Here is a 24819-nt window from a genome sequence, read left to right as displayed (position 1 = left end):
AAATGTTACTTAGTACCATAAAATTCCCTGAAAATATAAAATATAAAAATGATAGAACAAAAATATTTAAAAAAAGCATAACTATTACTTAGTGCCATAAAATTCCCTCAAAATACACAATATTACAAATATTATTGAACAAAAATGTCAAAACATTGTATTAAAAATGCATAATAAAGAATGCATAAATGTTACTTGGTACCATAAAATTCCCTGAAAATATAAAAATGATAGAACAAAAATATTTAAAAAAAGCATAACTATTACTTAGTGCCATAAAATTCCCTCAAAATACACAATATTACAAATATTATTGAACAAAAATGTCAAAACATTGCATTAAAAATGCATAATAAAGAATGCATAAATGTTACTTAGTACCATAAAATTCCCTGAAAATATAAAAATGATAGAACAAAAATATTTAAAAAAAGCATAACTATTACTTAGTGCCATAAAATTCCCTCAAAATACACAATATTACAAATATTATTGAACAAAAATGTCAAAACATTGCATTAAAATGCATAATAAAGAATGCATAAATGTTACTTAGTACCATAAAATTTCCTGAAAATATAAAAATGATAGAACAAAAATATTTAAAAAAAGCATAACTATTACTTAGTGCCATAAAATTCCCTCAAAATACACAATATTACAAATATTATTGAACAAAAATGTCAAAACATTGCATTAAAAATGCATAATAAAGAATGCATAAATGTTACTTAGTACCATACAATTCCCTGAAAATATAAAATATAAAAATGATAGAACAAAAATATTTAAAAAAAGCATAACTATTACTTAGTGCCATAAAATTCCCTCAAAATACACAATATTACAAATATTATTGAACAAAAATGTCAAAACATTGCATTAAAAATGCATAATAAAGAATGCATAAATGTTACTTAGTACCATAAAATTCCCTGAAAATATAAAATATAAAAATGATAGAACAAAAATATTTAAAAAAAGCATAACTATTACTTAGTGCCATAAAATTCCCTCAAAATACACAATATTACAAATATTATTGAACAAAAATGTCAAAACATTGTATTAAAAATGCATAATAAAGAATGCATAAATGTTACTTAGTACCATAAAATTTCCTGAAAATATAAAAATGATAGAACAAAAATATTTAAAAAAAGCATAACTATTACTTAGTGCCATAAAATTCCCTCAAAATACACAATATTACAAATATTATTGAACAAAAATGTCAAAACATTGTATTAAAAATGCATAATAAAGAATGCATAAATGTTACTTAGTACCATAAAATTTCCTGAAAATATAAAAATGATAGAACAAAAATATTTAAAAAAAGCATAACTATTACTTAGTGCCATAAAATTCCCTCAAAATACACAATATTACAAATATTATTGAACAAAAATGTCAAAACATTGCATTAAAAATGCATAATAAAGAATGCATAAATGTTACTTGGTACCATAAAATTTCCTGAAAATATAAAATATAAAAATGATAGAACAAAAATATTTTAAAAAAAGCATAACTATTACTTAGTACCATAAAATTCCCTCAAAATACACAACATTACAAATATTATTGAACAAAAATGTCAAAACATTGCATTAAAAATGCATAATAAAGAATGCATAACTATTACTTATTGCCATAGGGTGTTTGAGAGTGAGCGGAGCATCAGTGTTCGAGTGCCCCGTGCTGACAGTCGTGTGTGCCTCTGTGTTCAGGTCTACACTCCTCGGCCCTCGTCCCTCCAGCGCTCGCGTGTGAGCCGCTTCCAGCCCACGTACCCGTACCTGCCGCACGCCACCATCGACCTGCCGCCCACCATCTCTCTGTCGGACGGGGAGGAGCCGCCGCCGTACCAGGGCCCGTGCTCCCTTCAGCTGCGGGACGCCGAGCAGCAGCTGGAGCTCAACCGTGAGTCTGTGCGCGCGCCGCCCAACCGCACCGTGTTCGACCGCATCACGGCCCCGCCCGCCTACTGCCAGGTCATAGGTCACTGCTACCACCCGGGGCCGCACGCACACACACACACTCAGCTCATTCAGATCAGCCGGACGGACACACGCAATACAGACAAACTCAACGCACAGCAGGTCTGATGACGTCAGCGGCCCAGAGTCCCGGAGGAAAACGGACTCGTCTCCGGTCTGGCCTTTTCCTTTAGACGAGACAGACTTCCTATATATATATATATATTGCATATTATACACAGCAGGTCTGATGACCTCTGCGATCCTGGAGAATCGGGCAGTTGCACAAGAGACTCGCAAGAGCTCACGGATTCACTCCGGCCTTGCCTTTTCACTCAGACCTGTACACACACACATATATATTTACATGTCATGTGTCCTCAATGCTCTTAGCTTTCCTGACGACACATGAAGAAACGTTTCCTTTCTCAGCTCCTCGACGAGTGACGGAGAACAATCCGTACGCCATGATGTCTCGTTTTCCAGCACTAATATCTAAACGTTCCTAAATCGACAGTGAGTGAAGATATCACGTCTGAAAATCATCAACATGTTTTGCATTAGCATGTCTGCTAGCGGAGTCTGAGAAATGAACTGAATTCAAAGGGAAAACGATTATTTCTCCGACTCCAGTGGCAGATATTAGCTGGTGTTTTGAGCACAAACTCACTTAAAGACTTGATTTCAGAAAGTTTAGATGTTTCTGCTGGAAATCGAGACGATAAACTGAGAAAGATCATGTTCTGCAGCGTAGAAACACTCTTTTCCTTTCAGGGTATGTTCTCGTCTTCAGTTCTTCTGTAAAGACGCTTCATTACGCATCACTAGTTTCGCATTAGATGCACAGTATCGAGATTTATTCTGATGTTTGTGTGTGTGTGTGTGTGTGTGTGTGTGTGTGTGTTTGCTGTCAGAGAGAGCGTTTGCCAACAACAATACGCAGGTTCACGCGTTACTCTGTGTGTGTGTGTATGTGTGTGTGTGTGTGTGTATAGGCTACTATATGAGTATATATACATGTATATGGAAAGCTTAAGAAAAGCAAACTTAAAAGCACGATTTTAGAGTTATTTATATAAATGTCTAAAATTGCACTATTTTTAATATTACAATACGGTCGGTCCACAGATAGTGTGTGTGTCCTGGACTGGGATTAACCTGTTAATTCCCATCATCCGGACCAGAAGCCTTTGCTTCCCAGATCTGAGAGAGTTCTAGAGTAGCTCTAGATTACTAGTGTAGTTTCAGTTCATGTCTCAGATGTGTTCGCCTTAATTTTATTCTGTATTCTAGAAATCTGAATTCACAATCATTGGTGTTTAGAAGCGAAGGATTCCTTGTGTTCGGCTGCGGCGTCTCTTATAGCACTTTACCGAGAGGAAAACAATCCACACCTGTAGCCGTAAACGAGCACAAACGCAAACGAATATGCAAACGCTCCGTCATGTGACGACGCTCGCAGAACTGGAATCACGTCGTGGGAATGTTGTGGAAGATCCACCAGGAGAGAGTTGATTCACTCGACTCACTGAGTCACTGAATCAATGAGTCACTGAGTTGCTGAATCAATGAGTCACTGAGTTGCTGAATCAATGAGTCACTGAGTTGCTGAATCAATGAGTCACTAAATCACTGAGTCACTGAATCAATGAGTCGCTGAATCAGAATCGCTGCCAAACGGTGACTCTCGAACGCCTCCTGCACTGCAAAAAATGCTCAGTATTTTTGTCTTGTTTCCAGTCCAAATATCAAACATTTCTTAAATCAAGATGCATTTACTAAAGTAGTAAAATGACATAACATATTAAGTCTTGTTTTCTGGGGAAATAAATAAAAATCAAGAGAGTTTATGCTTAAAACAAGCAAAATTATCTGCCAATGGGGTCAGAATAATAATCTTGTTTCTGTTTGAATTAACATTATTTTTCTGACCCCATGCACAGATAATTTTGCTTGTTTTAAGCAAAAACTCACTTAATTTTGATTAATTCCCCCGGAAAACAGGACATAATATCTTATGTCATTTTACTCATCTAGTAAATGCATCTTGATTTAAGAATTTTTAGATATTTGCACTGGAAACCAGACAAAAATACTAAGTAGGAAAAGATTCCCATGATTCAGTCTGTGCTCGTTCGTCCCGGCGGGGAATATCGGGTCGGATTTTGCCGTGTTCGGTTTTATTCCAGAGAAACGCTTCTAACTGGAAGTCAACAGCTGGAGAGAGAAACTACGAAAGACTCATTCTGGTTATTATTATGTTTCACTTATAAATGATGCTTTTGGCATTTCTATAATACAAGTTCCATATTATCAGCGAAATGCATTTCTTTACTCTGTTTAGATTCCAAACTAGTGCATTTATAACTTATTCCATATATATTTCTTCATATGCATTTGGCATTTCTGGATGATATAATATATGATGCATTTGTTATTTCAGATCATATTATCTTGTGCTCCTTAAATTCCGAACTAGTTAGCTTTTGCATTTGGTATTTCTATAATATCTATATTCCTGCTGCGTATGATGTATGATGCATTTGGCATTTCTATAATGTATATTCCATAAATGCACATCCCGTCGGCGCGGGTCGTTCTCTCTCCAGCGTCACGTCTTCCCTTCAGAGACGCCCGTTTGTGCCCTCCGAGATGCCAGTGTGTCACATGACCCAGTCAGCCAATCAGGCGGCCGTTGACAGGAAGTGACATTGTATGCATGATGATGATGATGATAGTGGAGAGAGTTGCAATATACCGACTATTGGCCTTTTGATAAAGTAGTTTAGCGCAGATTAAATATGTAGTTGTTTTTATGTTATTGTTGCTTCTTGTTAAAGGTCATTTTTGTTAAAGAAAGGCCAGATGTGTGAGTGATGTTCTCACTGATGAAGACGAGCGTCGCTCCTGAAGAAACGTGCCTTCAGTCCCGTGTGTGTTTGTGTGAAGCGTCCCTTCAGTGAGAGTTTCAGCACGAGACGACACACACACACGACAGGACGTCCGCTCTTCCTCGTGTTGCTCTCAGTGTGTGTGTGTGTGTGGATGAGCGATCGCTGGTGTGTGTTCTGAAGGTTTTCCATCTGCTTCATTCCCTGGTTTCAGGATGAACTCCTCTAGAGATCCCAGCTGATGTTGGGAACGGGAATCTTCTGCGTTCGGATCTACACACGTGTTGTTGTCAGAAAGAACTGCTTACATGTAACTCTTATTTTTATTTTTATTTATATCAGAAGCTGAAAGTGTTACCGGATGTTTCTCTTTGGGACAGTGTCTATCTCACACACACCATGTTATACAATCTGATGCATTTCAATTTAGCTGCCAAATAAACAAATAAAACCTTTTATAAAATATGAAATGCATTGAGTTGTTTTTTATTCCTCCTTTGCGTTTACATGCATCAGTAGTTGATGTTTGATGATGAATTAATATCAATATGAAGCACATCAACAGCCATGGTGAATTAAATTGTAATTTTGTGTAAATCATTCAGATGTCAACTTTAACCCTGTAAAATAATCAGTTTTGAACCCTTAGACAAAATATAAAAGTTTGCATGTTTGATGTTGAGGATCATATTTGATCCATCAGGCTTTTATGGCTCATATAGTCTCAAATAGTGAGAATATGGAGGAATGTTTATTTTATTTTATTCAGACTCAAAGTTAGCAAAAATATGCTTTATAGCAGATCAAGGAGATGTTTATAACAGTATAGCAGATATTGACATGAAATGCATATAAATATCAATATCTGCCAATGTTGTCTTAGTAAGATGATATTTAAATGCTTAGTTTATGATCTGTAGTTTTAAAACATATAATGCAATGCAATACAATGATGAACAAATAAACCTTCCTCAAAAGCCTGATGATCATATTTGATACTCATGATTTTTATAATAAATGATTATGAATAATCAAGTAAACCTGCTTCAGTCCAGCTGAAATATTACTAACAATATCAAGTTATTTTCATGTTTACTTGATAAAAATCAGTGCAGATTTCAGATCATAAAGACTCGAGCTGAAGGACGTTTGTACAATTAAACTGAAAGACTTTTACTTTATAAAACAGTCTAAACTGTCAATCAGAGACAGAAGCACTGGAGGAGACTGACAGGTTTATCAGATCATGTTCATCATTTAGAGCTCATCACAGATATGATGCCGCTCGTTGAGGGTTCAGTAATCTGGTGTTTCCAGCAGGTGGCGCTACAGTAAACGCAGTTCATGCTCCTGTCCAGCAGAGGTCAGGCTCGAGTCATCAGTGATCTTCCTCATGAACTCATCATGTTCTTCACACGAGAATCATCTGAGCTCTTCAGGACATTTGGTTATGATTTAGGATTTGCACATTTTAGCATTGAAAGAAACGTAAACTATACCGTCAGTTACTACTTTACAGACGATAATCTCTCACTGTATGAACATTCCTCTCATGCACTTCATTATCAAATATTCATCAGTAAATGCATTTATGTTATGTTATGTTATGTTATGTTATGTTATGTTATGTTATGTTATAGATTGAGTCTGAACCTGAAACGCTCTTAATCAGTTCCTTTAATTCAGGGTTATGTACTTTATTTACATGATTGTTGTTTACATGCAAGAAAAAGAAATATACAATATAACAAATAACAATGAAAAATAGTGTTAAAATAAACTAAATAATTACTCTGCTGAGTAATTAATAATAAACAGATCTTAATAATATCAAAATAAAAATGATCATAAAATTAATAATCAATAAGTTAATTGATGTAATAAAATGTAAATATAAATGAATAATAAACAAATAATCCTTTATTTCTGTGTTGTTGTTCATATGACCTGAACTGCTATTAAAGATCAAGTTAATTCACCTCGCCTTTATTCCACTATTTACAGTTGATCGATTCATTAATAATCTAATTAGAGGCTGTTCTGATTGATTACTAATTATTCAGCTTTGATTAAATAACCAAGAAATAATTGAATAGAGTTAAGCAGAAATGTAGTCTGTTTAATAGAGTATGATGTTTTAACTATAAGTGTTTAGTAGAAAAATATAATTATTATTATTATGATTGGCAAAAGATTTCAACAAGTAGCTTAAAATATAACTTTTAATAGAACATGACTGAAATGATTTAACAGTAACATTTTATTTTAAGATGAAGTGGCTAGTAATAACAGTAAATTATCCATAGCTACAAGTAACTAACCCTAACTGTAACTCTACAGTAAGTATATTTAATTAATATGACTCCATCCTTAAAGTACAGTGTAACTACGTCCCCTTAAAATAAAGTGTCACTTTTTTAACTATAGGTGTTTAATAGGAAAATAATAATTGATTGATTGATTGATTGAACACTGAACTGATTCAGCTGAACAATGACGAAATGAAATAAACTCTGTTTGCATCATTGAATCATTATTTTCCTGTTTTCACTGTAAAGCTGCTCTAAAACAATCTCTATTTCATAAAGCGCTATATAAAAGCGACGGACTAACAGGGAATGTTCTGTCAAGGTTCCCTCAAAGTCATAAACGTTCTTCCAGTAACGTTGATAGAACGTTCATAATCTGGGCTTTAATAATTTTAGCACGTTAGCACAAAAACATTATTTATACACCGTTTTTAACTGAAACGTTTTAGCTGGACGTTCCTTTAAATGCTACTTCAGAACGTTCAGACAACATTTAAAAGCAACATTCCCATAATGCTGGAAGATTCAGACAACGTTCACATAACCAAGAAAAAAACGTTGTTTGTTTTAAACGGGGCATTTTGAACGTTCATAAATAATGTTTTCATAACTTAATGGAAACGTCAGCAAAGCGTTCTCCGAACATATGTCTGTCGGGTCATCTGATCATCCGACTCGCACCGGATTCCTCGAGTCTCTGGTTTGAACTTCAGCGGCTCGTAAACTTTGATCGTGTGTTGAAATCTCTGTTACAGGTATTGCTGCGATAAGACGTGTTCCCTGAGTTGTGGAATCTCAATTATCCAATAAAGAGGAACATCTTGTTCATTCAGAGGTCGTGAGTGCCAGTGTTCCTACAGCCAGTGTCGGCCACAGGTGTGAGTCCGCAGAACGCGCTCAGATAACAGCAGAAAACATGTTGTTCCTGAAGGGCTTCCGTCAGCAGAGCTCTGTCTTCAGTGTGTTTGACCTGCACTAAACAACACACACGCTTCACACACACTCGCACATCTCAGGCAAATCATCACTTCATTCCAGAAGCTGAACATTAAAGTCTCCTTAAAGTCACCTAGGCTGCAGAAAGAGAGTTTCTGAATGTTCTCTGAACGTTACTTTTGAATGTTCTCTGATCGTTACTTTAGAATGTTTTCTGAACGTTACTTTAGAATGTTTTCTGAATGTTCTCTGATCGTTACTTTAGAATGTTTTCTGAACGTTACTTTAGAATGTTTTCTGAACGTTACTTTAGAATGTTTTCTGAACGTTACTTTAGAATGTTTTCTGAACGTTACTTTAGAATGTTTTCTGAACGTTACTTTAGAATGTTCTCTGATCGTTACTTTTGAATGTTTTCTGATCGTTACTTTTCAATGTTGTCTGAATGTTACTTTTGAATGTTCTCTGAACGTTACTTTTGAATGTTTTCTGAACGTCACTTTTGAATGTTCTCTGATCGTTACTTTTGAATGTTCTCTGAACGTTACTTTAGAATGTTCTCTGAACGTTACTTTTGAATGTTTTCTGAACGTCACTTTTGAATGTTCTCTGATCGTTACTTTTGAATGTTCTCTGAACGTTACTTTAGAATGTTCTCTGATCGTTACTTTTGAATGTTCTCTGAACGTTACTTTAGAATGTTCTCTGAACGTCACTTTAGAATGTTCTCTGAACGTCACTTTTGAATGTTCTCTGAACGTCACTTTTGAATGTTCTCTGAACGTTACTTTAGAATGTTCTCTGAACGTTACTTTTGAATGTTCTCTGAACGTTACTTTTGAATGTTGTCTGAACGTCACTTTTGAATGTTCTCTGAACGTCACTTTTGAATGTTCTCTGAACGTTACTTTTGAATGTTCTCTGATCGTTACTTTTGAATGTTCTCTGATCGTTACTTTTGAATGTTGTCTGAACGTCACTTTTGAATGTTCTCTGATCGTTACTTTTGAATGTTCTCTGAACGTTACTTTTCAATGTTCTCTGAACGTTACTTTTCAATGTTCTCTGAACGTTACTTTTCAATGTTCTCTGAACGTTACTTTTCAATGTTCTCTGAACGTTACTTTTCAATGTTCTCTGAACGTTACATTTGAATGTTCTCTGAACGTTACTTTTGAATGTTCTCTGATCGTTACTTTTGAATGTTCTCTGATCGTTACTTTTGAATGTTCTCTGAACGTTACTTTTGAATGTTCTCTGAACGTTACTTTTGATATTCTCTGAACGTTACTTTTGAATGTTCTCTGAACGTTCTGAAACAAGTAGCAACATTTAAAAAGCGTCCAACTAAACATTTCAGTTAAAAACGATGTCAAGTCAAGTCTCATTCATTTATACAGCGCTTTTAACAATATGGATTGTTTCAAAATAGCTTTACAGTGATAATAGGAAATTACTGTAACAGATTGTTTAGGCTTTACAACAGTAGGATAAAGTTATTGTCCAGTTAAAGTTGAATTCCATTTGAATTGTCCAGTTAACGATGTATAAATAATGTTTTTGTGCTAACCTTTTGAGAACATAATTAAAGACCAGATAACTTTGAATGAACATTCTATTAATGTTACTGGAAGAACGTTTCTTCATAAGAAGATTGCCAGAATGTTCTGAGAATGTTGATTAGTCTTAGAATAAATTTAATCTTCTAGGTTAGAGGTGTTCAGAATAGAGTTTCAGTCAGCGGATTCTGTACGTTAATAAATGAGGAATTCCTGGATCAGATTCACATTCAGTGTCTCCTCATTTCTCCACTATGTGGACGCGGTCCAACATGTTTCTCGTTCCCTAGAAAGACAGTTATTGGCAGCAGAACGAGTCGAGCGTCAGCAGCTCATTATCTGACGTTATATGAGGGTGAGAACATGCCCCATTTACCCAGCATGCACTGCTCCGGCAGATAACACTCCAGCTGAAGTCCGCGCTTCTGTCGCTCATCCAGCATTATCACTCGCATGAGCAAATACGCTTGAGCTTATGAACATTACACAAGTTTGACGAGCGTCAGTATGAATGAACTTCGTCACTGCCATTGATGTGAATGTGATGTAATGTTCACATGAAGGTCATGAACCCGCCCAGAGAGACACTGTACATGTCTGAAACTTATTCACATTCATTACAGCACATTATATTTAAGATGATGAATGTTCTACTAATTATTATATATATATATATATATATGGGTGCAACACACCGCAAAACATGATGCTCTTTCTCAGTGTTTCTGTTTTATTTACTGGAGAAGAACAACGAGTGAAGATATGAGTGAAGTCTTGATTACTGAAAAAAAAATCATCAGTTTGGGCTTAAAACAAGAACAAATATCTGCCAATGGAGTCAGAAAAATCACCTTGTTTTACATCCTAACAGCTTCATACTGAGCATTCATTTCTAAATTCCAGTAACAGATTTTCTCTTAGTTCAGGTTCATGATGATCATCTAATGAGTGATGAAGAAGATCTTGTGTTCCTTCAGGAGAGATTCACACCAAGAACCATAACCATTACTAAATGAGTAAAGTTTGATGACAAAAGGTCTGAAAGTTTAAAATAACTTTCAGACCCCCTGTAGTCAATCATTTTATCCCTTAAAACTCATCTTTGATCACAAAAATTACATTTAAAAGTTTTTTCCTTGAAAATAATGTCTTCATGCCTTAAAATATCTTGAATGTAACTCGACACCCTTGCCTCATTTAGTATTCACGGTTCTATGAATATGCAAATGAGCCCCGCCTCCACTCACTCACTCAGCTCAGAGATTCACTGGTTGACGATCACAAGTACTCAAATATATATAAATATATATGCCCAAAATTATCAGCCAGCCTCTGACTCAAATTATTAATGTATTAAAACTGGAAAATTTCCAGATACTTGGAAAAAAACACTAGTTAAGTCCGTCTTTAAGTCCGGGAATACTGCAGATGCCAGTAACTATCGACCAATTAGTCTAGTCCCGGTAGCATCTAAAATATTGGAAAAAAAATAGTTTCAGAACAACTAATTAAATATTTAGAAACGCATCTCTTCCTGCACCCACAACACGGTTTCAGACCGAATCACTTGACAAAGGAAATATGGTGGGCGAAGTGTTCCTGGACTTAAAGAAGGCTATCGAGACCGTTTTGAGCAGGCACTCTTATGGTTTGAGTCATATCTACAGGGTCGAGAACAATGTGTTGTTATTGATAATGTAAATGATGACAGGAATCCCTCAGGGAACTGTACTGGGGCCTGTTCTCTTTAGCTGTAGCCTACATGAACACACTTCTTGAGGTTGGGCTTCAGATGTTCTGTATGCCGACGACACTGTGGTTTGTGTGGCTGGGAAAAACCCTGCTGTGATCCGTAGTAAATTAACAAAGTCTTGAGAAGATGTCAATGATCCTGTTTGACACTGAATACAAAGAAAACCAAAAACATGTGCTTTTCTATAAAAAAGACACCAACAGCAAACAAATTAAACATTGAAATCAAAGGTGAAATCATTTAACAAATCGAACAGGAGAAATATTTAGGAGTGATATTAGAGGCAAGGCAAGGCAAGGCAAGTTTATTTATATAGCACTTTTCATACACAGTGGCAATTCAAAGTGCTTTACATAGAAGAAATTAAAATAATAAAAAGAAATAAGAATAATTAAAACAGTTTAGAAAAATAAAAAAAATAAAATACAGTACAGTACAAACAGTCGGACGAACATTGGCACAGTGCTCATTCATTAAATGCATAGCTAAACAGATGTGTTTTGAGTCTGGATTTGAAAGTGACTACTGTAGGAGCACGTCTGATCTCTTCTGGAAGCTGGTTCCAGCTGCGGCTGGCATAATAGCTAAAAGCAGACTCGCCATGCTTAGAGTGAACCCTTGGTATTTCTAGCTGATATGATCCTAGTGATCTGAGTGATCTGTTGGGTTTATATTCAGTGAGCATATCTGCAATATATTGAGGTCCTAGGCCATTAAATGATTTATATACCAGTAATAATACTTTAAAATCAATCCTAAATTTCACTGGGAGCCAGTGTAAAGACCTGAGGACTGGTGTGATATGTTCATATTTTCTGGTTCTGCTCAGAATCCTGGCAGCAGCGTTCTGTATGAGCTGCAACTGTCTTATGGTCTTTTTGGGAAGGCCAGTGAGGAGTCCATTACAATAATCCACCCTGCTGGTGATGAAAGCATGAACAAGTTTCTCTAAGTCTTGTCTGGAAACAAAGTATCTAATTCTTGCAATATTTTTCAGATGATAGTATGCTGATTTAGTTATTGCTTTGACATGACTACTGAAACTAAGGTCTGACTCTAGTGTCACACCAAGATTCCTGACTTGATGTTTAGTTGTTTGACCCCTAGAGTGAAGGTATGCGTTCACCTTGAGAACTTCATCTTTGTTTCCAAATGCAATGACTTCAGTTTTGTCTTTGTTTAACTGAAGAAAGTTTTGACACATCCAACTGTTGACTTCATCAATGCATTGGCACAGGGAGTCAATGGGGCTGTAATCGTTAGGCGATAGGGCTAAGTAGATCTGTGTGTCGTCTGCATAGCTGTGGTAAGCAATTTGGTTCTTTCTCATTATTTGGCTCATTGGGAGCATATACAGGTTGAACAGGAGTGGCGCAAGAATTGAGCCTTGAGGGACTCCGCATGTCATGGATGTCCACTCAGACTTATAATCTCCTATACTCACATAATAACCTCTCCCATCTAAGTATGACCTGAACCATTTTAGGACTTTCCCAGAAAGCCCCACCCAGTTTTCCAGCCTGTCAAGAAGTATGTTATGATCGACAGTGTCAAATGCAGCACTGAGGTCGAGTAATACCAGCACTGATAATTTGCCTGAATCAGTATTTAAGCGAATATCGTTTATTATCTTTATGAGCGCTGTCTCTGTGCTGTGGTGCGGTCGGAAACCAGATTGAAAATTGTCAAAGTATCCATTCGAGCATAAGAATTTGTTCAGCTGATTGAAGACAACTTTTTCAATGATCTTGCCTATGAAAGGAAGATTTGAGATCGGCCTATAGTTGCTTAATATGGTCTTATCCATATTGTTCTTTTTCAGGAGGGGCTTGACAACTGCAGTTTTCAGGGAGTTTGGAAAACTCCCAGAGAGAAGTGAGGCATTTACCACTTCTAGAAGATCTGCTTCTAAACTATTTAACACACTTTTGAAAAATGATGTGGGAAGTGTGTCAAGAGCACAGGTTGATGTTTTAAGGTGCTGTACGGTTTCTTCCAAAATTTTGCCATCAATTTCTTTGAAGTCAGACATAGTAACTACTTTCTCAGGTGGTTTGATGGTCTGTCTAACCCCAGGGCAACTCAAGGATGTGCTGATCACCTTTCTGATATTATTGATTTTCTCAGAGAAGAAAGAAGCAAACTCACTGCACTTGTTGTCCGAGAGCATTTCACTGGGAATCTGGCTTGGGGGGTTTGTCAGTCTCTCTACAGTAGCAAAAAGAGTGCGTGTGTTGTTTAAATTACTGTTTATAATATTTGAGAAGAAAGTCTGTCTAGCTTTGCCTAGTTCCATATTAAAAGCATGGATGCTGTCTTTGTAGATGTTATAATGGACTACAAGTTTTGTCTTCCGCCACATGCGCTCTGCTTTTCTGCATTGTCTTTTCATATTTTGCACTGCTGTTGAGTTTCTCCAAGGTGCTTTTTGTCTGCCACTCTTCTTCCTGACTTTAACAGGAGCAATATCATCAATTACACTTTTAACTTTTGAGTTAAAGGAATCAAGGAGAAAATCAACAGAGTCTGCAGATATGCTTGGTGTTAAGGATATAGCCTTCATAAATAGTACACTAGTGTTCTCATTTAAGCATCTCTTCTTGACAGACACAGATCTAGCTTCAGTGGCAGGAGAGATCAATATATCAAAGAAAATACAGAAATGATCAGACAGTGCTACATCCTTAATAACAATCGATGAAATGTTTAGACCCTTACTGATAAGTAAATCTAGAGTGTGTCCACGATTGTGTGTGGGTCCATGAACATGCTGAGTCAGATCAAAAGTTTTTAAAACAGTATTGATTTCTTTTGCCATATTGGTTTCTGCATTATCTATGTGGATGTTTAAATCTCCAGCAATGGCAAAACAGTCAAACTCTGATGTAATTGTTGATAACATTTCTGTAAAGTCCTCAGCAAAGGCTGGAGAGTATTTTGGAGGCCTGTAAATAATGATAAGTAAAATGCGTGGAGCACCTTTTAACACAATACCCAGATATTCGAAAGACAAGTAATTCCCAAATGATTTTTGCTTACACTGATAGATATCTTTAAAAAGAGCAGCTAGACCCCCACCTCTCTTAACAGCTCTGCAGACACTCATAAAAGTAAAGTTCGGGGGGGCTGCTTCATTGAGGATTGTTGCACTGCAGCTGTCTTCTAGCCAGGTCTCATTTAGAAGCATAAAATCCAGATTGTTTGTGGTTATTAAGTCGTTGACTAGAAGTGATTTATTTTTAAGTGAGCGAATGTTAAGGATTGCTAACTTAACAGACTTACTTTTCCCCACAGCAATATTAGTTTGACGTGTAAGAGGCACCAGATTAGTTAGGTTTGCTGCACGGCTATTGAAGGCCTTAGATTTTCTATCTTGTAATAGAACAGCAATAGAGGAAGATACAGGCACACTGGGTTCCCGTTTGTTCTGTAAACATTTGAGAAAGTTACTGTTATCAAAACGGGGACCCGACACATATCACTGAGAGCTGGTATCAGTTGTTTTCGGTTCACCTCGAGCAGATGGAGGAGGGTGTGGGCCCTGGCGTTGTGGCAGAGGCCGAAGAGCTCTCACAGGAGGAGGGGGAGGGCGAGCTGGGCCCGCAGGCTTTGGTGGTAATGGTGCCTGTCTTTTTTTGGTTGGTATTTGGGGGCTTGCAGCAAAAGAGTGGGATAGTCTGGTTCCAGCATACACCAGTTCTTCCATTTTCTGTGAGAAGCACAGAAGTGGTGATGCTGGAGAGAGGGAAAAAGTGTCTGGTGAGAGGGGCTGTTGCTCTGGTGTTATCGGAGGTTGTAATATGCTGTCCTGGATTCCCTGGCTGTTTTCCAGGAAGTCGTCCTTGGGTGGTGAATCTTGGAGCAGTTCTGATATGTCTGTCTGTGGTGAGCTGTGTGGACAGGGCTCAGCTGATATTGTGTCCGTGAGCAGAGGTTGTTGTGGCGGAGTGGTGTTATCATGTCCATTTTGCTGCTGAAGTGAAGTCCCGTCGTCATTCATACTGTGTCCAGATGTGTGTGTGCCGTTCAGATTGAGTGGATTGGCACACACTGCAGAAGGATGATTGAGGGAGAAGTAGATATTGTCCTTTAACACTCTTGAACCAAGTTTGTTTGGGTGATGGCCATCCCGATGAAAAAGTTGTCTCTGACTCCAGAAAAGATTGAAATTGTCAATGAAGTTTACTCCTTTTATATTGCAGGTTTTTTGCAGCCACGTATTAAGCCCAAGCAACCGTGAAAACCGGTTTGTTCCTCTTGCTGGGAGTGGTCCACTGATGAATGTTTGCACTTTCAGTCTTTTAAGTGTTTCAAAAAGTTCATTGAAATCCTTCTTAAGGAGTTCTGACTGCTCTTTATGAATATCATTCTTCCCCACATGAATGATGAGTCGATTTGCAGTCTTATGTTTCATCAGAATGTTCTGAAGTTCCCTGTTTATATCAGAAGTTGTTGCTTGTGGAAGGCAGCATGTAGTTGTATCCCTGCTGCTAATGTTTCTGATTATGGAGTCCCCCACTATCAGAGTCCTGGGCTCGGCAGCGCTCTGAGCTGAGTGCCACTGTCTGCTCGACCTTGAGCGCCAGTTAGCATCAGTGTTAGCCACTGTCCCATTCAGTCTGTGTTCGATCACATTCATCACATTTGGGGATTCCTCATTTACATTCATTAGCACTTCAAATCTGTTCTCAAGATGTATAGGCGGTGGTTGGAGACCAGTGTTTGCAATCCTTGTCAGAGCTGTATCTGGGGTAGAGGATGCTACTGCGGCAATATGTGAGGCTCGTGACAATCTGATGTCTCGAGTGTCTTTGGGTCTCCCTCCGGTATGCTGAGGGTGTCCATGATGAAGCTCTGTTGTGTGCTCCGTCTGGTTTGGTGGTCCCGTAAGTAACTTTGTTTCAAGAACTGCAATCCTTTGTAAAAGTCTGTGGCAGTTGGTGCAGCAAGTGGATTCCAGAAGAGGCATTTTCTCTTATCCTTGAGGCAGTTGTGTTTTCCTTTCCCGGAATGTAAGCTGGTCGGGTAAAAGAATTCTCAGTTTTTGTAGTAATCCAAACTTTGTCGTCTGAGCACTGTGCTGATTTGCTAAAGTTAAAATTAGGTGATAAAAGGAAATAAAATAAAGGAAATAAAATATAAGAAAATAGGAGATAAAATGTAAAAGCGATAGAGCAAAGCGCGGAGCAGTAAGCGAGAGCGTCCGAACAGTAGCTGAGCAGGAAGTAGGAAGACTCTAAAAGTCACATCAAAATCCTATCTTTAAAAATGAAGGCCAGAATAAATTGTTTCAGGACGATCAGGAATAGTTTAACATTTGAATGTGCTTATTAAGTACAATGATTTTGTCCCAGCTGTCATATTCCACCACTGTCCAACCAAACACCCTAAAGCCTCTCGAACGGCTTTATATTTTATCGAGCTTGTAAAATTTTTGATAAAAAGCCCATCAGATTTCATCACTGTTCTATTTTAACTAAACACAAAATCTTACATTTTATGAATTTTTGTATCTTTAGCCATATAAATCTTGTATTTAAATGTTTGAATAGACTTGCCCCCGAGCCACTTTGTGTTTTTGTAAACAGACTGCAAAGTTAGAGATCTACGAGAGCATGTGGAGTAAACTTAGAGATAAAAGATAAAGACTTACTATAGTATCTACCTTCAAAAAACGGACAAAATCCTGGCTCGTACAGCGACAACCGTGATCGCACATGTCAAAACGTGTTATCTGTGCTGATCTTTTAATGTGTTCACTGATTATTTTTTCATTTATCCATCTAGTGTAATATTTAATATAAAAAGCCCTTCTATGGACAGGAGTGGCGAATTAGCCTTGGCTATAAACACTGTGATACTGATATGGGATTGCTTCGAGAAGATAATCTATGTTCACTGTATCCGTCCCTATTAAATAAACTATAAATAAATAATATTTGCTAGTGATAGACAGCTTAATACTCTATAAGTCTTATATAGTAAAAAAAATCTTGATAGAAAAGATATAGCCGAGTTTGGTGAAATACACTGCTTAAAATTTAGTCGAAGAAAACAGTGCATCAGTGTGTTGGCTTTGTCAAGCGATCATAACTATATTAGTCCACGATATCGTTCTGTTTATTCTCAGATTTGTCGTCTGTCACTTTAAATGCAGCAGGATGGATTATGATTGGCTGATAATGTTTGTATTGTTCATCCGTGATTCTGATGATATCGTTCCTCTGTGTCGATACTGTTATAGTCGTGTGTGACTCTGCTGCTCTTTTATATTTACAACGATTCCTTGACATGTTTATTTATCTTTATAGTTATCGCTGTTGCTGAACGAGACTGATTCTCTTCATATTTTCTTCACATGTGGTTCAGAAATGTCATTTTCTCCTCATTTTCGTGTTTCCTAACTCTCCTGTTTGTTTGTAGTGATACAGTATTTGTGATCTTCATTAGTTTAATAACCTTCAGTTTCAGTTATTATCATCAGTTATTATCTACTGATGAATTCACACTTGTGTTTGTAATTTGCAGTGGAACATTTTGTCTCTAGTCTGCCAATATTATTTCACACATGACAGTATTAAAAGGTGAGGAATCATAATTGCTCTCATTACAGGATTCTGTTTCGCTCTTAAAGTCGTCTTGTTTCTGCTTGCTCTGAATGTGTTTCTGTACGTGTGTAAATCAAAGCATATGTACAGTATTCATGTGATGTATGTTTTATGTATATGTACGTTTACAAATGTAGCACAACATTTCCATCGTCTCCAGTGACAATAAAGCTCACTGTGATTAAAACACAGACACTAGATGTACATTTAAATATCTTTATTATTAATATCTAGATATAATAAGTAGATCTAGATATCAAAAGTCACAGAAATACAAAAATAATTTAAGACATTTAAAAAAATGAAATGGTTGCAAACAGTTTAAAGTTTTCCGCCATAAAGCCTCCTGCTGAATATATAAATGTGAACATGTAGTTGCACATTTTGTATCAATAATTTATAAGGTTAAATAACAAACAGTCCTTTAATTTCATTCATAGATGTCATCAGATCTTCTGTCAGCTCCATCTGTGGAAGCTCTTCTTCTGAATTTGTTTTCACACAATTTCCAAGTTTATATCTCACAATTCTGACTTTTTTCCTCAGAATTCCAAGTTTATTTCTCACAATTCCAAATTTTTCCTCAGAATTCTGAGTTTATATCTCACAATTCCACATTTCTCCTTGGAATTCCAAGTTTGTATCTCACAATTCCTACTTTTCTCCTCAGAATTCCAAGTTTATTTCTTACAATTACAAATTTTTCCTCAGAATTCTGAGTTTATATCTCACAATTGACTTTTTTTTACTCGGAATTCCGAGTTTATGTGTTACATTTCTGAGAAAAAAACATAATTGCAAGATAAAAAGTAGCAATTACCTTTTTTTTTATCTTTTTTTTTATTCCATGGTGGGTTCAGCCACTGATTAGAGGCCTAAAAATATTTAAAAGTTCTAAAGTGAGAGTTTGGTGTCTGCTGAACGGCTCTACAGCAGTTTCTCACAGCCGTCTCACTCTCTGCTCCAGCATCTCCAGCTGTCGCTCCATCTCTCCGGGCAGGTCCTGGTTAACCTCGCGCTGGAAGTACGCTCGGATCTCCTCCACCTCCCGGGTCCAGAACTGGGCTGAGATGTGGAAGAGCTGATCCAGGTCCAGGTCCGCTGGGAGACCTCTGAGGTTCAGGTCGACGGGCACGAACCCGACGGCGCTGGGCATCGCTTCGGCCTCGCCACTCACCCTGCGGAACATCCACTCCAGCACTCGGATGTTCTCCCCGAACCCGGGCCACAGGAACCGGCCCGACGCGCTCTTGCGGAACCAGTTGACGTGGAAGATCTTGGGCAGTTTGGCATCGGGATGATCGTGCATGCTCAACCAGTGCGACAGATACTGACCGAAGTTATAGCCGAAGAACGGGCGCATGGCAAACGGGTCGTGCATGATGACTTTACCTGGACACACAGCAACACACACTGCTTTACTATCTCAGCACTTTCATTCACCCTTGTTAGTTAATGCATTAGTTAATATGAACTAATTATGAGCAATATTGTTAGTGCATTAACTCACCTGTGTGTTCGGCGGCCGCCGTGGCTTCGGATCTCATGGCCGCTCCCACAAACACTCCGTGCGACCAATCGAAGGCCTCGTACACCAGCGGGACGCCCTCGGGCCGACGCCCACCGAAGATCACGGCCTCGATGGGAACGCCTTCGGGAGACTCCCACTGCGGGTCGATGATGGGACACTGGCCGGCCGGCGTGCAGAAGCGCGAGTTGGGATGAGCGCACGGCTCGCCTGGAAGAGACACGGAGAGAAGTCGTTATCGTCGTAGTTCAACGAGTCGGAGTCGAGAAGAGAATCAGAGAGACGAGCGACAGAACCGAATAAATTGTAACTGTGATTACCGTCCTCCGGCGTCCAGGGCCGGTTCTTCCAGGACTTCAGTGTGGTTCCCTCAGGCAGATCCTCATCCATGCCTTCCCAGAAAACCCCGCCGGCGCTGGTCTCGGCCACGTTGGTGAAGATGGTGTTCTGGCGGATGGTGTCCATGGCGTTCGGGTTGGTTTTGGTGGAGGTTCCTGGAGCCACACCGAAGAAACCGTTCTCTGGGTTGATGGCTCTGAGATTCCCTTCAACACAACAGAGGACGTCAACCGAAAGAGCAAACAACTGCATATTTCTTCTCAATAATAAACATATGATGATGCGTTCATATATTTCTTGCAATTGCGAGAAAAAAAGTCAGAATTGCGAATTTATTTCTCGCAACTCTAACTTTATATCTTGTAATACTGAGAAATAAAGTCAGAATTGTGAGATGTAAACTCGTAATTATATGATATAAAGTCGCAATTATCTTTTAAAATGTTTTATTCTGTGGCAGAAACAAGCTTCCATAAAAGTCAGTGTGTTTTTTGGATGTTTTTAATGCACAGAGCTTATTTTCTGCAATAACCCAAAAACCAATGAAAAAATCCTACTGGGTTTTTGTGGAGGGACCTTCACACACACACACACACACACACACACACACACACACCATCACTGAACACTAAACGCCACTATCTGTACCTTCGGTGTCGAACTTCATCCAGGCGATGTCGTCTCCCACACACTCCACCTTCCAGCCCGGGAGAGAAGGCTTCAGCATGGCCAGGTTAGTTTTCCCACAAGCGCTCGGGAACGCCGCCGCAAAATACTTCTTCTGTCCGGCCGGGTTCGTGATGCCCAGGATCTGCAGGAGCACATCATACTCGCGTTACTCGTCATAGGAGGAAACAGAGTCAGGGATAGCAGTATCTGTGAGTGTTTAATGGAGCTGTCAATCTTCTTTGGAAAAATGTTTTTTTTAGTGTTGTATTGCAGATATTTGGATCTTAACTTTCAATTTGAATTTATTTAGTTGCTGTTTTAACATTTTCATTTATGCATTTAGCAGACGCCTTTATACGCAGTGACTTACACTGCATTTAAAAAAAAAAATTCATCTGTTTTTGCAAGAAATACACATATATGCTGCTTGATATTGCAAACTTTATTATGTAAATGTATTAAAATGTTGTTTTTATTAAATATATTTACACTGAGAGTGACTTTAGTTGAGTTCTGGATGTGATGGGAGTTTATTATTTGAGACTGACCAGCATGTGTTCGGCCAGCCAGCCCTCCTCTTTAGCGATCCGAGACGCGATCCGAAGAGCGAAACACTTCTTTCCCAGCAGAGAGTTCCCACCGTACCCACTGCCGAACGACACGATGCTCCTCTGGTCCGGGATGTGAGCGATCAGCGTGAGATCCGGGTTACAGGGCCAGTTATTCACCAGCGGCTCTGAGAGAGAGAGAGAGAGAGAAAGAGAGTTTTTTTTTCCATTATTATTATTATTATTTATTTATTTATTTATTTTATTTTTAATTATTTACTTTTGTATTGCATAGTGTTATTAATGCTTTGGCAATGTAAAGATTTCTTTCACCATGCCAATAAAGCTATTTGAATCTTGGAGAGAGAGAGAGAGACAGTGAGAGAGAGAGAGAGAGAGACAGAGAACGAGAGAGTGAGAGAGAGAGAGACAGAGAGAGAGAGTGAGAGAGAGAGAGACAGAGAGAGTGAGTGAGAGAGAGAGAGTGAGAGAGAGAGACCGAGAGAGAGACAGAGAGAGTGAGTGAGAGAGAGAGAGAGAGAGAGAGACAGAGAGAGAGAGACAGAGAGAGAGAGACAGAGAGAGTGAGAGAGAGAGAGAGAGAGAGAGAGAGACAGAGAGAGAGAGACAGAGAGAGAGAGTGAGAGAGAGAGAGAGACAGAGAGAGAGACAGAGAGAGTGAGTGAGAGAGAGAGAGTGAGAGAGAGAGACAGAGAGAGAGAGACAGAGAGAGAGAGACAGAGAGAGTGAGAGAGAGCGAGAGAGACAGAGAGAGAGCGAGAGAGAGACATTTCATGAATCTCACTACTACTCACTCTTGAGGGGAAGTGGGCATCCGACGGAGTGAAGGCATCTCACGAACTCCCCGTTCCCAAGCGCGTTCAGAACGGGTTTGCCCACGCGGGTCATGATCCTCATACTGGCCACAACATACGGGGAGTCGGTCAGTTCCACACCGATCTTCGAGAGCGGAGACCCGACCGGACCCATGCTGAACGGGATCACGTACATCACACGACCTGAGGACGTACATTACGGGAACGTTACATTGTATCATTACATTCAACATTATGAGAACGGTTTGAAATCGCTGGTGTTTCTGACGTCACAAACTACCTTGTAACCAATCAGATCAACGTGTGATCGTCAACCAGTGGATCTCTGAGCTGAGTGAGTGAGTGGAGGCGGGGCTCATTTGCATATTCATAGAAACGCGACTCATTTGCATATTCATAGAAACGCGTATACTAAATGAGGCAAGGGTGTCGAGTTACATTCAAGATATTTTAAGGCATGACGATTTAAATGTGTCATTTCGGTGAGTTAAAGGGAGTTTAAGGGATAAAATGATTGGCTACAGGGGGACTTTGAGGTTCCTGGACGCTTGTGTACCTTTCATGCATCCGGGGAAGCGCAGGTTCATGGCTTTGTCCCATTCCTCGGGTGACATCCATCGTCCGAGTTCACTCACGCCTCCTCCTTGAGGTGAAGGAACCGTGTCTCGCTGCTCCGGGGTCACGATCACCGTCTTACTCTCGACTCGGGCCACGTCTCGTGGGTCTGTGCGCGCCAGCCAGCTGAAGAACACCAGAGAGACTCTCAAACACTGGAAAACTGCAGTCACACCTGATCCTGATCTGGAAAACTGCAGTCACACCTGATCCTGATATATGATGTGCTCCAGCACTGATGAAAGGCTGTTTAACCCTCTGGTGCTCTTCACATGTAGAAGTAATAATTTTAGGTCAAAAATGCCTGAGGAGCAGCAGAGGGTTAAACTTTCACCTCTTCACTATCATGAGTTTGTGTTTGTGCTGTCAGAGAGGACGAGTGTCGTACCAGTTGTTGTACTTGTGTAGTTGTGTGATGACGCCCTGTTCCTCCAGCAGACTCAGCACGGCCCGGTTCTCCTCGTCGGATCCGTCACAGATGTGGAGCGAGTCCGGCTGGCAGAGACTCACACTGTTCTCGATGAACTCTCGCAGCGCTGGACTCAGATCCGCCGGGACGTCCTGCAGGACTCGGGACTCGGCCCGGTTCTGAGACTGCAGCTGAGGAGGCATGATGATGATGACGAGGAGGAGGAGGAGTCCTGCAACACACCAAACCAAAACTGAGACCAAGACTAAAACTATTGGTCAAAAACATTTACGTAAACTGAAATAAAATGAAAAATTCATGATAAATGAAAAACTAAACGAAACTATCAACAGCTACTGAAAAACTAACTGAAATAAAAAAATAATTAGCAAAAATAAATAATCGATTTCGTAATTAATGAGCTGTTACTGTGGTGGACGATCTGAGCTGTGGCGTTTAGCGAAATATGGAGCTTATTTTTACTGTTAAGTTGTAATAATTTGGTTCTTTGTTCAATCTGAAACTATTATTTTATTTTTATTATTAAGATGTCTGTCTAAACTAAAACTAACATAACCATTAATGAAACTAACTAAAACTAAACTGAAATTTAAATCAAAATTGAAAATGATATTAAAATAAAAATAATAAAACAAAATGCAAAATTTAAAAATGCAAAACTGTAATAACCTTGCAACACACACACACACACACACACAGTGGGTGTTTTTGATTTACACTGAATGATCACTCTATTCATGCATGCTATTAAATTAGAACCGTACAGTAACCTGACACAACTAATATTCAAAGCCTTTTAGACCTCAATCATCATCATCATCATCATCATCATCATCATATCTATCAGTTATAAACCCCCAATTTATACAATGAAACATTAAAATTCTAAAATTAGTTTCTATTTAGTTTCAGTATTATATTTTATTCTGCTTACTTTAGTAATGTACTGTAATGTTTCAGAAAACATTCAAAAGTAACGTTCCGATGTTTGAAGAATGATTCAATGGAATGTTCCCTTAACGTTTGCATAACGTTTTTAAAACATTATAAAGCTGCACCTTTTGAACATTAAGAAATATTTTTGTTCATCATTTAATCATTGGTGTATTTAATCTTTAATGTACTGTTAAATGCATTATTTACTTGTTAATAATGTAATAGTTAACATTTTTAAGACAGTAATGTTTAATCAAATGTAATATATTTAACAGATTAATAACTAATATTGTTATATATTATAATATATAAATATAACAATATAATATATTTTAAAATATATATTTTAATCACATTATTTTATAATTTTATTCATTTTAATCTAATTTTCTTATTAAGTTTTTCTCCAGATTTTTCCCCAGTTTGAAACTCCTAACCTCAAATATGATCTCATCCACTGCACACTGTAAAAGTTTACCTTAAGTGTAGTAGAAGTAAATCAGCAGCTCTTCATCAGTCAGTGAGGATGAGGAGGGTCATCAGTGTTCTGCTCAATGAGTGTGACAGTCAGTCTTATATACAACACTGACCTGAGGAGGAGGAACACACACACACACACACACACACACACCGAACGAACGCATGTCGTGGCTTCAGTTAATCATTGAATCATTTCACTGTTCGTTTGGGAAAATACCTGATCGGACCGGAGCCTAAATCGACCTTTGACCCGTTCCGACGTGATGCAACAGCTGAACATGCAACGTCACGGAGGAGGAGTGACGTCGTGTGCAGCTCGCGCGCTGATTGGTCGGTGAGCTGGAGGCTCGTCCGCGCGCACACTCAACACTTTCTGCGAGAACAAAAACACATTTTAACA

General features: G+C 38.5%; 2 protein-coding genes across 2 annotated transcripts in view; one reads left to right on the top strand and one right to left on the bottom strand.

Moving 5' to 3' along the window:
- Window positions 1-5340, top strand: part of pmepa1 (prostate transmembrane protein, androgen induced 1) — a 34474-nt gene extending 29134 nt beyond the window's left edge. Inside the window, exon 4 of the mRNA XM_084129796.1 lies at window positions 1734-5340. Coding sequence (XP_083985922.1) covers window positions 1734-2111 — 378 coding nt within the window. The 3' untranslated portion in view covers window positions 2112-5340. The remainder of the gene's footprint in view (window positions 1-1733) is intronic.
- Window positions 5341-18248: 12908 nt separating this feature from the next.
- On the bottom strand, window positions 18249-24551 carry pck1 (phosphoenolpyruvate carboxykinase 1 (soluble)). The gene is made up of 9 exons (XM_084129776.1): window positions 24418-24551; window positions 22962-23214; window positions 22515-22699; window positions 21938-22141; window positions 21123-21310; window positions 20554-20716; window positions 19887-20111; window positions 19549-19776; window positions 18249-19430 (listed from the first exon to the last, which is right to left on the bottom strand). The coding sequence occupies exons 2-9, from the start codon at window positions 23183-23185 to the stop codon at window positions 18979-18981; spliced, it is 1869 nt and encodes a 622-aa protein (XP_083985902.1). The 5' UTR covers window positions 23186-23214; window positions 24418-24551; the 3' UTR covers window positions 18249-18978.
- Window positions 24552-24819: the final 268 nt, after the last annotated feature.

Source organism: Abramis brama, assembly GCF_963993115.1.
Source record: "Abramis brama genome assembly, chromosome: 11".
NCBI lineage: Eukaryota > Metazoa > Chordata > Actinopteri > Cypriniformes > Leuciscidae > Abramis > Abramis brama.
Note: the sequence above shows the minus strand (reverse complement) of the source record. Positions and strands in the feature narration are given on the sequence as shown.